The 13,668-nt window shown below is 40.7% G+C and overlaps 1 protein-coding gene across 1 annotated transcript; it reads right to left on the minus strand.

The window, feature by feature from the left end:
• Window positions 1-4,820: 4,820 nt before the first annotated feature.
• On the minus strand, window positions 4,821-12,926 carry LOC148595585 (melanocortin-2 receptor accessory protein 2-like). The gene is made up of 3 exons (XM_088520285.1): window positions 12,785-12,926; window positions 9,427-9,526; window positions 4,821-5,389 (listed from the first exon to the last, which is right to left on the minus strand). Exons 1-3 carry the CDS (start codon window positions 12,909-12,911, stop codon window positions 4,996-4,998), a joined length of 621 nt encoding a protein of 206 aa, XP_088376411.1. The 5' UTR covers window positions 12,912-12,926; the 3' UTR covers window positions 4,821-4,995.
• Window positions 12,927-13,668: the final 742 nt, after the last annotated feature.

Here is a 13,668-nt window from a genome sequence, read left to right on the forward strand (position 1 = left end):
CCAGAAGTGGGTGTTTCGAGCCACTCTGACTTGGTGCGTCCTCAGGAAGGCCAGGGCAGCATCTAGCCCTAGTGGGAGCATTTTCATGTGCTGGAAACTGTCATTTCTGAACTCTTGAGCATGCACAAATCCTTAGTGTGTCTTCATGCCTGCATATTTCGTTTATTCGCTCCATACTATTTCTCACATTTGTAGTTGTACATTTACTGAAGCATTTTTTTTCCCAAAGCTACTTTACCCAATGCTGGAGTAGTTGTTGTTTGGAGCAGCTGAAATAACAGGACAATGTTAAAGGCTAACAGCTAAAGAAGGGTATTATCAGTCCTCTAAAGTAGTCTTAAAGGTACAAAAAGGGCAAAGTGCCCTGGAGCAGAGCAGAAGGTAACACAACAGCTCACCTGTTTTTACTCTGTTCAACTAAGGATTTCAGGGTGGTTCTTCTGAAGATCCCTCTTAAAATGTACACTTGGACACACTTGTATACAGCTGAATTTCATTATAAAGCCACAGGTTTTTTTTCTTTCCTTTTGCCCTGCCATACTATTTCATTATATATTTCCAGAAGGCATTATTGTGAATGGATAGAGAAGAACCTTAAAACATTGATTCCTTTGGAACACAGCCTTGCTGGGGAGCTGGAAGTCATTTGTTTAAAACAAACCGCATCATCAGCATTAAGAATGCAAGGAGCTTGATCCATCCTACTTGATACTTTTAGGACATCCAGCAACTCTCAAGTGCAGGAAATTGTTGCCCTAGATTTGAGAGGTGGTCCTTGCCTCCAGAGAGGAGAACAGGGGTGGTGCACAGCACCACCAGCTGCTTCCTGCAGTGCTCTTCCTTCCCACATTGCTGAAATGCTTTTCCAGATTATTCATGTAACAAAGTTAACAGGTTAGCACGGAGGAAAGCTTTATTTGATAGTGTATTTACATTCTGAAGCTTGCCATTAAATCTACCATTTAACTGGCTTGGAAAAGAAGGAATTCTGCTTTGTGTACCTGGAGCACCAGTGCTGCTCAGATTTTGTAGGGAAGAAGGGATGGTACAGAGGGGTCAGACTGACTCTTGGACAGATTTCAGAAAGTTCCTGGGGTAACTTTGAAGTGCAACCATTAGTCTTGTGTACAGGTAACAGGCTAGCAAGAGTAAAGCTTCAACCTCTCGTGAGTGCCTCTTTCAGGCTCAGGGCTGCATGAGGAAGGAGGAAGAGCTCATTTATTAAACTCTTCCTTTGCCGGGGCCCAGGCATATGGCTTTTGTGTTCCCTTTTTAACCATGCTGTAGCAAAATGCCTCCATTAAAGCACGTCAAGTTCTACAGCTCCAATACATGAATACTTAACTAGCATGACAAATACCCAGTGCTTTAAATTTTAATCTCATTGACCACATCCCCACCTTTTAAGAGAATTTATGGTTTAAATATTCTCTTTCTTGGTTCTTGCTACAGACTTTTTTAAAGTACACAGAAAAAACTTGCTCACATAAAAAGTAATATATAATAAATTCAATATTTGAAAACTGGAACTGGAAAACAGAACCTCCCAGGTTGTTTCTGTTAAGGAACACACTACACATAGGTGTCCTAGATGCAGAACACAGGAACATGGGGCAGTCTGAAGCAGGCGTGCTTCCCCTGAAGTTACATACATAACAGCAACAGCTGTGCTATGTATTAAATGCATTATATCTATCACTGGTGATATATTTAAAATTAGTGAATTTTGAGAAAGGCCCCTCAAGAAGGGGCAAACAGCCCAACCTCTTATCAATAATTTCATTCTCAAGGATGAGGTATAAACAGCATAAATTCTGAGTATTATGTTTACATGATTACCTCAGTCAAAACACTTTTCATTACTTTGCCTCTTGGTGGCTTCTTACTACTTTAGTAGCTTCTCCAAGGTCACACAAAGCACCACCCCTGTAAGACAAAGCTGCTGAGCTTCTGTTCTTTATGCAAGCTAATAGGTGAGAAGCTTTGCAAAGACTGCTCCTGAAAACTGCAGAAAGTTTTCTGTTTTGCCTTTAACTACTGTTCTAAAGCAGACACAGAGCAACCTCTGAATTAGGCTGTATTGCTGTTACAGGTGTGGGGACCTGTGGGGAAGCAGCTTAAACAAATTTGTAAAGACAAAGTGAGAAAGGAAACTTAAGCTGCATCAGGGAAAAAAAGCAGGTATTAAACATGGAGGTACCTTCACAGCCCCAGCCCATGCTTCAGAAGAACACTAAAAATACAGTTTGAAAGTGTTTGTTTAAGTTTGTGTTATGCCTTGATGATTTTATCTAGCCAGTAAGTGTGATCAGCCTTCATTTGCATTACTGCTTTTCCTGTCTCCCCCAAAGCAGCAGTTATGCACCTAAAGCAAAGCCCCCAAGATGAGGTTAACAACAAAGCTTTTGGTTATAATAGAGGGAAGAATGGTTTAAAAGTGAGACGCTTCATTGCCTGATAGCAAGAGACATCTTTCTAAGAGAAGAGGTGCTGTTCTGGCACAAGATTTTTTAAGCAGTATTTCTGTTCTTAACCCTGGCAAAGGGCCAGGGGGGAAAAAAAAAAAAAAAAAAGATCAAATGCAGATCAAATGTGAACACAGATCACATGCACAGAAGTTGCCTGTAGGAGCTGCATTTAGCAGAGGTAACAGAGCTTGTTGGGAAGAAAAGCATCATCCACAATCTGCAATTCAAACAGAAGCTTAATCATGAGGTAGCTAATATTTGTTTGAGCGCCCTCCCTAGGAGCAGCTGCCTTGCTCAGAAGACTTGAACACTTGTATATTTGTGAAATTGAGCAAATACAAACGACCTGCTGGAAGCAGCAGGGAATATTTCTGCACAGACAGGGCCAACTGCACTAGGGTTTCAGAATTTTCTGGCAACATGAGTTCCCTACACACACAGGCCATAATGAAAGGCCAGGTCTATTCCAAAACTGTATTCTAAATATTTGGGATTGAAAGCACTATGAAGTGCTGAATGTCACAAATGGGAGGCTGCAGACTTTCTGACTTCACTGGAGAACACCCCAGGGAGGCACAGGACAGGGACTTTGCCTGCAGGGAGATGAGCCCAGCGCCGTGCGGCCTCTGGACTCCACAGTTTTGCGAGTACCAGGAGCTCAGCACAGTGCTCAAGGGAGCAAGTGGCACAGCAAGATCTACCAAAGCCAAAGCACAGAATAAGAAAGTGCTAAAGAAAGGGGCAGGGATTCATCAGGGGAGAGAAAAGCTACAGCCTTTCTGCTCACTGTTAACCATTTACTGTAAAAGAGGGACCTTTTCTGTACTTTAGGAAGGATGACAGAGCCAGACATTGTGGTGTATGAGGCGTCCCTTCAGCCTTCCCCTGAGAAGAGCACTTTCAGCAATTATTTCCTCTTTTTTAAATAGCCTCTGCTTTCCTTTAACAGTAATCTCATTACTGTAAATACAGGGAAGTGCTGCAAGAAATTATGCTTGAAAACAGAAAAGGTAGGTGCAAGTGATTTATCATGTAGGCACAGGAGATTAAAACCAGTGAGGAGGCATTCTTTCTTTCCTCCTGTATGCTACTCCCCCAATTCAGCTGCTGAATGAAAGAGAAGGAAAAATTCATCAAAGGTCTAAAGCACAGGCCACTATTTTCTTTCTACCACAGGCCATGTTATGTCCACAAAGCAGATTACTTTCAAGAAAACCAGATTAGGCAGAGTATCCTGAATCCACTAGTTTGATTTGAGCTAGGAGCTTCCTGTAGCACACCCTGCAACCCAGCAAAGGCTTTGAACCTGTTTCTTCTGCATCCCATATGCTTGTTCTCTAAAGCCACTTGTGCATCAGCTCCATGGCTGAGCAGAAAGCTGAACAGTACTTTCCAGTACTGGCTATACTTCAGAACTTTCATCTTAAAAATATACACAAAACAAACCAACAAAAAAAAACCCAAAACAAAAAAAAATCCCCACTTATTCATTTCCTTAACAAGCTCTCCCTAGAATAGCTGTGCTTGCAGTGCCGTCCCAACTGAGCACAAAGAGATGATGGAGTGAGCGCAGCTCAAATACATTTTTGGAGCTGGCCCTCAAACCACCTCACTGGCCTCCTCACTCTTCTCTGCACCACTGCTCAAAAAATGGTACTTTTCAGAGCTAAAAAGGCCCAGCCTAGAAGCAGAGCAAAATGCCAGCCTACCATACCCTGACAATTTGAAGGCAGTATTCTATGGGCAAAAAAATAAGAACTTCCATCTGATTTTCCATGACTTTGCTATGGAATCCTGTACTTAGCAAATCAGATGCTCACAGAGACAATAAAATCAAGTTGGTGTTTGTGCAGAACATGAATTCCAGGTCATCGCTGTGCAACTGTCAGAACATCAAGCTGAAACACTGTATCTGCAGGCCCCAATTTTCCTTTTATTCAGCAGCAGATGGTGGGAGCATTTTGCAAACACTAGCTGAACAATTTAATATGCAAAGCAGTCCCTTCGGGTGCTTTGTAAACTCTAAACAGAGTTAGGAATCAGAAGTAGAGACTAATGCCAGGCAGGTAACACCATGCTGCTCATGGGTTCAGTCATCCTTGGTGGGGGCAGCAGAAAGTGCAGAAGGCCCCTAAGGGCTGCCTGTTTATTCCTTGCTTCAGTCTTGATTTGAGTTTACACTTTTCTTGGCCAAGGAGAGTTTTCACATCCCTCCCAAAGCCAGGCTCCAGCTTTTACAGTTGCCACAAAACATTATGGGACTATAAAGCTGGATATGAGCAGTCATTTAAAAATAAAAAACAGGAAGCAAAAACAATGCTGAGAAAGGGACTGGGACTGCAGATGCCAGAGTAAAGCATTCAGTATTTTATTTCTGGTCTAAACAGTTCTGTCAGCACAGCCAGCATTCACAATAAGAAGCATGATACATGGACACAGGTCTGAATAGCTTCTCTTAGAAGAGCCAAAAGGCCGAGAAGGGCTTTCAACCCCTAATTAATGGGAATTTTTACCTTCAATTTTTACCTCAGTCAAGGATCCGATGGGAAGATTGCATGACAGATTTGCTTTCTAAAATGATAGGTGGCTCTGAGATGAGAAGATCATCCTCACCTAGTGAAGAGTTCTGCTCAGTATTCACGAAATTAGGAATGTTAAATTTTGTAAGACAATTTAGGTCCTCCTCAAGTCTTCCACTGCTCCTAGGCACTTCCTGGAAGTGAATATTACTCTCCAGGCTCATCCCTCTGTGACTTGGCTTTCCTTTGTCCAAATGTTCCACTTCATTAATGCAGAAATGGAAAAGCGACCGAGATTCTTCAGCTATTTGACGAGAAAATACTCTCTCCGATTCTAGAGGTCTTCCAAAATCTGCCACAAAGCTATTCATGCGGAATCTTTTTTCAGAAGGTTCTGCATTGCTAGGGAGGGAAAAAAAGAAAAAGTAGGAATCAAAATAGAATTATTGGCATTCACAGCAAATAAAGTTTTATCAAGCATCATAATCAGGAAGAAAATCAACACTTTATCTACAATAGGCTTGAAAAGCCTATGCTATTTTAGACTTTGTGATGAAACTACTATAAATCTGAATTTGTTGTGATAATTTGCCATGGCGAAAAGGGTGAGAGGAGAACCAGCTCCAAGTTGTATGGACGCTAATGCATCTTTGCCAGGCTGGCTTTGTGGTGATGGCGTAACTTTGTGGTGACGGAGTAACGTAACTCCTACACAGACTGCAGTGAGTTGAATGCAGCTATTATACGTGCCTTCAGAAGTCTAGTATCTGGCTCAAGAGTCATTTACTACATGTTGCAATTTAAATTGTATGAGCTACTTACTCTTAACAAAACCATTCTATTCTGAAAGTGTGTCAGATTTTTCACTACTTATCTCAGAATGCCTCCACTGCCTTTTAAATGCATCTGAAATGGTAGCAACTCCTGGGCCTGCAAGGAATCAATCCCTAACAGCTGTGTTCACAGAATACAAACCATTCCAGTCATTCAGCCCATCTCTAATTATAATGATGTCTGCTTTTCAAATGCTAACTGACTTTCATTACATTATAGAAGGATTATATCGTCACAAAATCAGCTCTGTTACTGACATACCATCTTCAAAACCTAACAGTCCTCTAACTTTGTCAAATGCTAATAATGTTAAGAGTCCTGCAGTTAAAAAGGGTGGAACGCAGCCAACATTCAGCTTGTGCATTTCAAATTGCAGCATGTAGAAACACAGCATTTAAATTCATGAAACACAGACAGGTAGCTAATAGTCTACTGTATGTACAGCACAAGACAACAAAAAGATGGACTAATACTGCAGTAATCTTACATATTTATGTATTTCTAATGCAACAGAAAGCCTCACTCAGTGCAAGCTACATATATGGTTTTGCAAATCTGTCTATACAATGTTGTGGCACAGACAGGGGAGCTGGTGAACGAGCATAGGAAAAAAAAAAAAGCAATCATTAAAAGTCTAGAAAGAATGACCTCAATTTGTATCTTTTCATAACACCCATAAAACAAGAAAAGCAGTCCCAACAAGAGGCCTTCCTTCTGCCAGAGTTTTCCAGACTATAGTCTTGGGTTCAATTCCCCTGCAGTCCGTATCAGGCTCTGGACTCTGCCCACAGGACTTGAGTGCATTGTGGGGGTACAGACCATTTTGTTTCTTCTAGAGATCAAATACTCCTCCTATCAGTGCTCCCTTGGGTGATCTTGAGCACGGAGGCCAACCTAAAAGGGAATGAGCAGACAACCCTCCAAATCCTGCAGGGTTTGACATCATAAAAGGGAATCTGGACATCTAGAGAAGATCTTAGTATTAATCCAGAAATTCTACTCTTGAAGCTGAGAAACCTTGTGAGTAAGTAACAGTAAACAAACACATCTCTGTAGCAAAAGCTCTTGTTTGAATGAATCGCCAGTTTTCCTAAGTGGATATCACTCCAGTGTACTTAACGATTTAATTAAAGGAAATAAAATTTTAAAAATGGTCATTTTGCCATGACTACACCTACTTATTTAACCTGTCTCAATAGCTTTAAGAAGCTTTATAATTACATTGGACAATATTGTGTACAGATAGATGACATGAATAGACTCACAGGTTGCAAATATGGTTTTCTTCAGGCCATTTTTAAAGGCACAGACAAAACTGGCATCCTGTCTTCTGAGTGAAGGACCAAAATCATTTTCAAGATTAAATACAGCAAAAAGGAAACAATATTTTTGATTGCTAAGATAATGTTCTACACACACTAATATGCAAAAGCAGAAAGGAGAAAGTGCAACGGGTATTATTTCCGTAACTGATGGAAATTCTACCTCTGCCCATCCACAACCTGACTCCTTCCTTCTACAGTGAGGGTGTACAGAGCTCAGCATTGTACATCTCGTACGATTTTAGAAAGAGACATGCCATCAGACCCCTTTATACTGAGAAAAGGGTAATACCAGAAAAATCTGAGTACTTTGGATCCATCCAACTGAATCCAGTTACATTTACCTCTCACATTAATGGGACCTTCAAGAGCAGCCTAATTGGCTCACTGAAATCAAAAATGTGTCTGCCAGTCAGGCTGGCTTTCTCCCAAGCCTTAGGGAACATGAACATCTGTTTCTAATGGGGTTGCAGCACTAATGAAAGCATGAGTCATGAAGAATCCAGTCAGGGACAGAGACAGAAAAGATACAGGCAAACTAAACCCACAGCCTTACAGGTAAGTATTGCTCTTCTCGAGTTGCTTAAGTATTTATCAAAATTGAGACGACACTGGTTTTCACTGCCTTTACAGAACATCCAGGAATATACTGTTTCCAGTACTGTGACCAGTGGGTTATCAAAAAACAGTGCTCAAATGCATTGAATGTGCCAACTCTGCACACATTCAAGCACACAGTTCCCAAAGCTGTAAAGGAAATTTAAAATAAATATCAACAACAAGTCTGAACAAAAATCATATTGGATTTAGTTTGAAAGGAATTTCTGAAGGTCTCTAGTCCAATGCCCTGTTTAAAGCAAGGTCAATATCAAAGTCACAGGAGGTCAGATGAGCCTCATTTGGTGGACTTGCATAGCCAAAGGCAAAGGCTTCACAAACCCTTTACACATAGTATGCAGTCACATATTTCACTTCATCATCTCTTCCCCCTCATTCGTTATTCACATGGGATACACTCACAGATACACAGACCACCAGCAAGATTTCCATGACAGGCAGCACTCTAGGCTCTAAATATACTTGGGAGCAGGGTCTAGTTACTATATGATAATATGTAAGGCATGCAAAAATACCATCCATAAAATGATTCAGCAAATCAATTCTGGGAAGCCAGACTCGTTTGCCTCTCTTTCCACAGAAGCAAAATTTTAGAAGCAAGGAAAGGACTCGTGACATATGTAGATCTCACCTTAATAAGGCTATGCTTCCAGGGATGTGCTATTACATGCTATTTCAGACAGTTTATGTGCAGAGGTAGGCAAGCTGCTTTAGGAAGCGACAAGCACAAACTGCCCTCCACATCAGCTTCTCATCACTGCTGTCTGCCTGTGAGCAATCTCATCTCCCAGAGAGGATCTTTACACTTCTGGTTTGTGAAATGTGAGCCTGAGGGGAGAAGTGGGTTCAAACTGTCTCAGAGGAGTCCCTGACAGCCTGCATGCTGCCCCTGGGCCATGCTGGGCCCTGACGCCAATAGCATAATGCCCAGACTTCCAGATACAAGGGTGAGGCAAGGCATGGCCTGCACATGCTTATCAGCCAGACAGCAGTAGAAAAAGGTTTGTTCTATGATTCTCAGTAGGCTCTGGCATTAATCAAGTGTGGAGCTGTTATGGACTTCAGCACTAACAGGAATTTCTCAGCAGAATCTCAGAGGCACTAGGGAAACTACAGGGTTAAGGGAAGACTTTCTCACTACTGTCACTATCTACATTTTGGTCTTGAACACACAAACATGCCAGAACTGCCAAAACTTTTGAGACTGCAGCCTCCTTACCTAAATTTCTGAATTTGTGTATCTACTTTGCCAACATCCATGTTTCTCTGTTCTATTCCACCAAAAGATGAACCCAGAATTACCCCATTTATTTGAAGAAAGAGCAATCTAAAGCCATTTGTGCTTGGTGATCTAGCTACCACCTTCCTCTAGCATGAAGACATGCACAGACTAGCCAGCCCTTGCTTTTTCTGCAGCACTGCTGACAGTTTGTGGAATGGGGAACACATTAAGACACCCTTGACAAAACTGCTCTCCTGGAAGATCTTGGAACACAGATTATTTGAAATAAAGACACTTGCCACTCATTCATAAGAACAGTGGAGAACAAGAAAATATTACGCTGTGCACAGTATCAACACTGTCACCACTTGCTTGGGGGCTGATGAAGAATACACACTCCACTCTACAGGCTGGATTTGTTAAGGCAGAGTTTTCAGACTCACTCTTGATGCGGTGCTCCTGTTTTTGTCAGCAGGGTCAGGACAAAGAACATGAAGATGACAAAAACTGCAAGACCAACCCAAAATCCAATCACAATGGAATCTGGGGAAAAAAAAAGAGTGAACAAACTGATCAATATTTCACACATACTTGCAGGAATTTCTCTTCCACGTGAAGCATAACTACAAATTCATAAAGACTGTTTCTTATTCATGAAAAACACAGAGATGGCAAAGAGTAAGAATAATCAGATTTATCCTCAACTGGTTTTAAGCAGCTGCTGCTATTGAAGGAATTCCTAATTTTACAGATGCATGGATAAACCAGAAACTAGCTGAAGGAGGGGAGGATTCTCTTCATTAATAAAATGAGAGCAGCTACCTTTGTTTCAACTGACCTATCTCCAAATATTGCTTGGGCACAACTGAGATGGTAGAATATCCCCTTGTTGCTATATAGCTGATTTAGTCATTTATTTTTTGTTAATGCAAATACTCAAAAATTGCACTGTAGAATTTCAAAAAGTTATATATGAGACAAGCAAGAAGGAAGTCTGGGTCAGGACAGGTATCCAGTCTACCTCACACTCCCAACCTCTCATTACACAGCCACTCCTGATCCTCAAAGACCCCTATGAGCTTTAAAGCTACTTGATCATCTCTCTGACCCTCAGTGGCAAGACTTTAGCCAGTATGTTGGATACTCAGTTTTGTGTAGGACTAAAACAAGGAATCAGCTTTCCTGCCTGGTCCTCAGCACCAATGGTTAATCACACTCCCACTGTGAAGTATCTTCCATGTTAAAGGCACAGCTGAAAACTGGAAATCAAACCATTTGCTTTTTCTCTGTGAAGTCGAAGTGCCTGCTGCACCTTGACATTTTCTCCCTGTGAAAACACTTTATCACAATCAAGTCGCTCCTTAATCCCTTTTCCGGTGAGCTAAAGAGGTTAAGTTTCAGGTCCCTCACTGCAAGGTTTTTTTTTTTCTCTCTCTCTATCCCACCTCTCAACATCGTTTTATAAGAAAAGGGGGGAAGGCATTTGAGTACAGCTCTCTATGATGGGTACAGGAGAAAAAACAAAAAAAAAAAATCACCTGACAACAACACTCATTACTCTCCCATTTAACCAAAGTTAACGTACAGGGGCAATTAGCTGTGCGTATAATTCTGTGCCTTATGAACTCTAAATTCTTTTCAGAGTCACTGTCTTCCAAAAACACAATGTTTTAGTCTATAAGCATAGCCTGTACTCACTGTTTCAAGATGCATCCTGCATTTAGCTTTATTAATACACATGAGATCTTTTTTTATCATTACACAGTTTGCATTACCTGCTATTTTCTACCTTGGAAGCAATATACTCAAAACAAAAGCAAAATCATTAAACAATTTACCACTTTATCTCTCAATTAGCCTACCATGCTTCAAGATTTACAGCTGTGCTACTCATCAAGTGAGGTGTTTTAAAGCATGTAAAATATGCACATACATTGTATCGATCAGGTTACATCTTTCAGCAAAACTCGTTAACTCACCAGTGAGGAAGAATCAAGACTGTCTGATAAACTCCTGATTCTCATGAAATAGCATCTGCTGGCATTAAATATTCTTGCAGAACTCATGAATAACAAACCCACCACAGAGCTGCGATTTGGACTGTTTTATTTCCCCTTCAGAAAGGGCTCTTACATTCACTTGGCCTAAAGCTGTGTCTGCTTTGCCTTTATTGCAGCTGCTGACGCACTTCCAGCTGCCTCGCTAGCATCCTCAGCGTTTCTTTAGGACTAAAACAGCAGCCAGAGGTCTCCTCAGCGTTTCATTCAGGTCTCACCCCTTTAAGTGCAAATTATCCAAACTTTTCTATTTAAGTTGTATATTAGAGGAAACATTGTGGCACTGGCACCTTGTCCTCCCCTTTTTTCCTTAATGTGTATTTTTGCATATTGTTTTCTCAAAATTTTTACTCAGAGATCAATTTGCATAACCGTTTTTCAGCTTCTGAATTCTTTTGTATGTGTTTAACTACTAGGATTCTCTACATAGTTACAGTTAATTAAATCAGCATTCATCCCAACGTGGCATCCAGCTTTTTCTTGCAAAATTCATCTTGCCTCACACCTTTATTATATTACTCTCTATCCTGAGAGCACAGACAATGCAACACCAGAGACCCTTTCTGCTCCAGGATGGGCACAAGCAGTCAGTGATGCTGAGCTGCTGTGCCCAGTGTAACAGGCACTCCACAGGCAATCCAAGAGCTGCTTTGCCACAAGACTTTCTCCAATCCAGTTAACTGTGATTTAGGCCTTGTCTTCTCCCATCACCCTTTGACACATGGAGCTAAAAAGTAGTGTACGTAGCAGCACAGCTCAACTTTGTAATCAGTAACCTTTGTAATCCCGTTTGGTCTCTGATTAAGTGCAAGAATGGAATATAGATTAGGAACATAACAGCTGTGCCACTTTTTTTCAAGTGCCTACCATTTCTAAAAATACAGGCAGTAATCAGAATTTGGAGTGGTAAAGTACAGCTCATTGCACAAAAAGTAATTCCTGTTCTAGTCTTGCCTTTTAAAAATGTTAAGGACTACAACTTTCTTTCAACCTCCATAACCTCCCTGCAACTACCTCCTGACTCTTGTACAGGGCCAAAGGAACTCGGCCTTTCCAGGCTACTGAATGCACTAGGTTGGCTCCTCTTCCCCAGTGTGAATCTTATTTTTCATCTCTGGTCCTTCTCCTGCATTTTTTACTTGTACAGTAGTTTAACAGATCCAGTATCAATAGGACACTGAATTGAGCAGGCTTCTCCTCTGAAGCATGACCTATTTACAAAAGTTTCTCCTGAAAAAGAAATTCCTGGTTGTGTTTTAAAGTCTTCTAAAACTTTTGATACATTTTCTATCAAGAGAAAAAAAAAATCACAAAAAAGAAAAAAGGGCAGTAACCCTGCTCACCATCTCATCATAGCTCTTAACTTTTACAAGAACTTCTTGACAGAGCAGCATGGATTGTACAAAGTAGTCACCAGAGGCAGCAGGGGTGGCATTTGCTGCTAGAAACAGCTCGTAACAGTCCAAGATTCTTTAATATGTATAAATCTCTACCAAGTCCTGCCCTATTCCCCCCTCCCAAAAAGAAAACAAAAAAGTGTTCCTATGCATAGGAAAAAAACAGTTAATAAAAAAACAGAATAAAAAACAAATTACAATACTCTTAAAAAAAAGAATAAAAATTATAATAGCTATGAATTCACAAAATTAGCAGAGATTTCTATGGAACATTCACAGTTACAAATGAATAGACTAAACTTTAAAATGAGAAAGCTCAGCTAAAATACTGTCTCTACTAAACTTACATTTATGAGCCTTGAGGCCTTCAAACGACACTGGTCCATACTCATAGTACTCATACTCCCAAGTGTAATCGGAGTTAGACAAGGCCTGTTGGGAGGTCCTGTTAGAAACAAACCTCGGGGCAGACATCTTGAACCAGAATATATACCTGAGGATACAAAATGTATGAATAGTAAATATAAGCACATCTTCTGATTTTGCACAGACTCCTTCCCTATTTATGGGATTCACTCTTAAAATTACAGAATCATTATGGTTGGAACAGACCTTTAAGATCATCAAGCCCAACTGTCAACCCATCACCACATCTGCTAAACCACATCCCCAAGAGCCCCATCTACACGTTTCTTGAACCCTTCTTCAACTTTCCAAGGAAGAGCCACTCACTCGCTCTTACAAAGGCTCTCTCACCCATTCCTTTAAAAAAATATCGTTACCCTATCAGATAAGATAATCACTTCCCTTCCTTCATCACCTCCTTAATGGTGAACGACTGGCCAAAACCACCTAGCTTGCAACGCCTGACAAAATAGCATTCCCTAAGAAACTGTGCAATGTTTTTCTAAAAGTAAAACGAGTTTTGAGTAAATTCACATTTGATTAAAATCCAGCAGGTTGAAGACTTCATGCAGTTCATAAAACTATCACAATTAGTTATTCTGGGGACAAGAAACTTCTCAGTGCACAAAGTCAAAGACAAATAAAGCTTCCTGAACAGAAAGGCTCTAAACGGTTATTTCACTCAAAACAAGAAGGACTGAAGTTTTAGCTAGAGGTAATTAGATTTAATAGGGCCATGCAAATACAGTACATTGTTCGAGTACTAGGAAGGCAATGCATAAAGAACATGAATCAGGCACAAAGCAAGGAAAATGAATTCACCTGC

Source organism: Tinamus guttatus, unplaced genomic scaffold (assembly GCF_059628265.1).
Source record: "Tinamus guttatus ecotype Peru unplaced genomic scaffold, ASM5962826v1 Tinamus_guttatus_pri_ptg000085l, whole genome shotgun sequence".
In the NCBI taxonomy this organism is placed as follows: Eukaryota; Metazoa; Chordata; class Aves; order Tinamiformes; family Tinamidae; genus Tinamus; species Tinamus guttatus.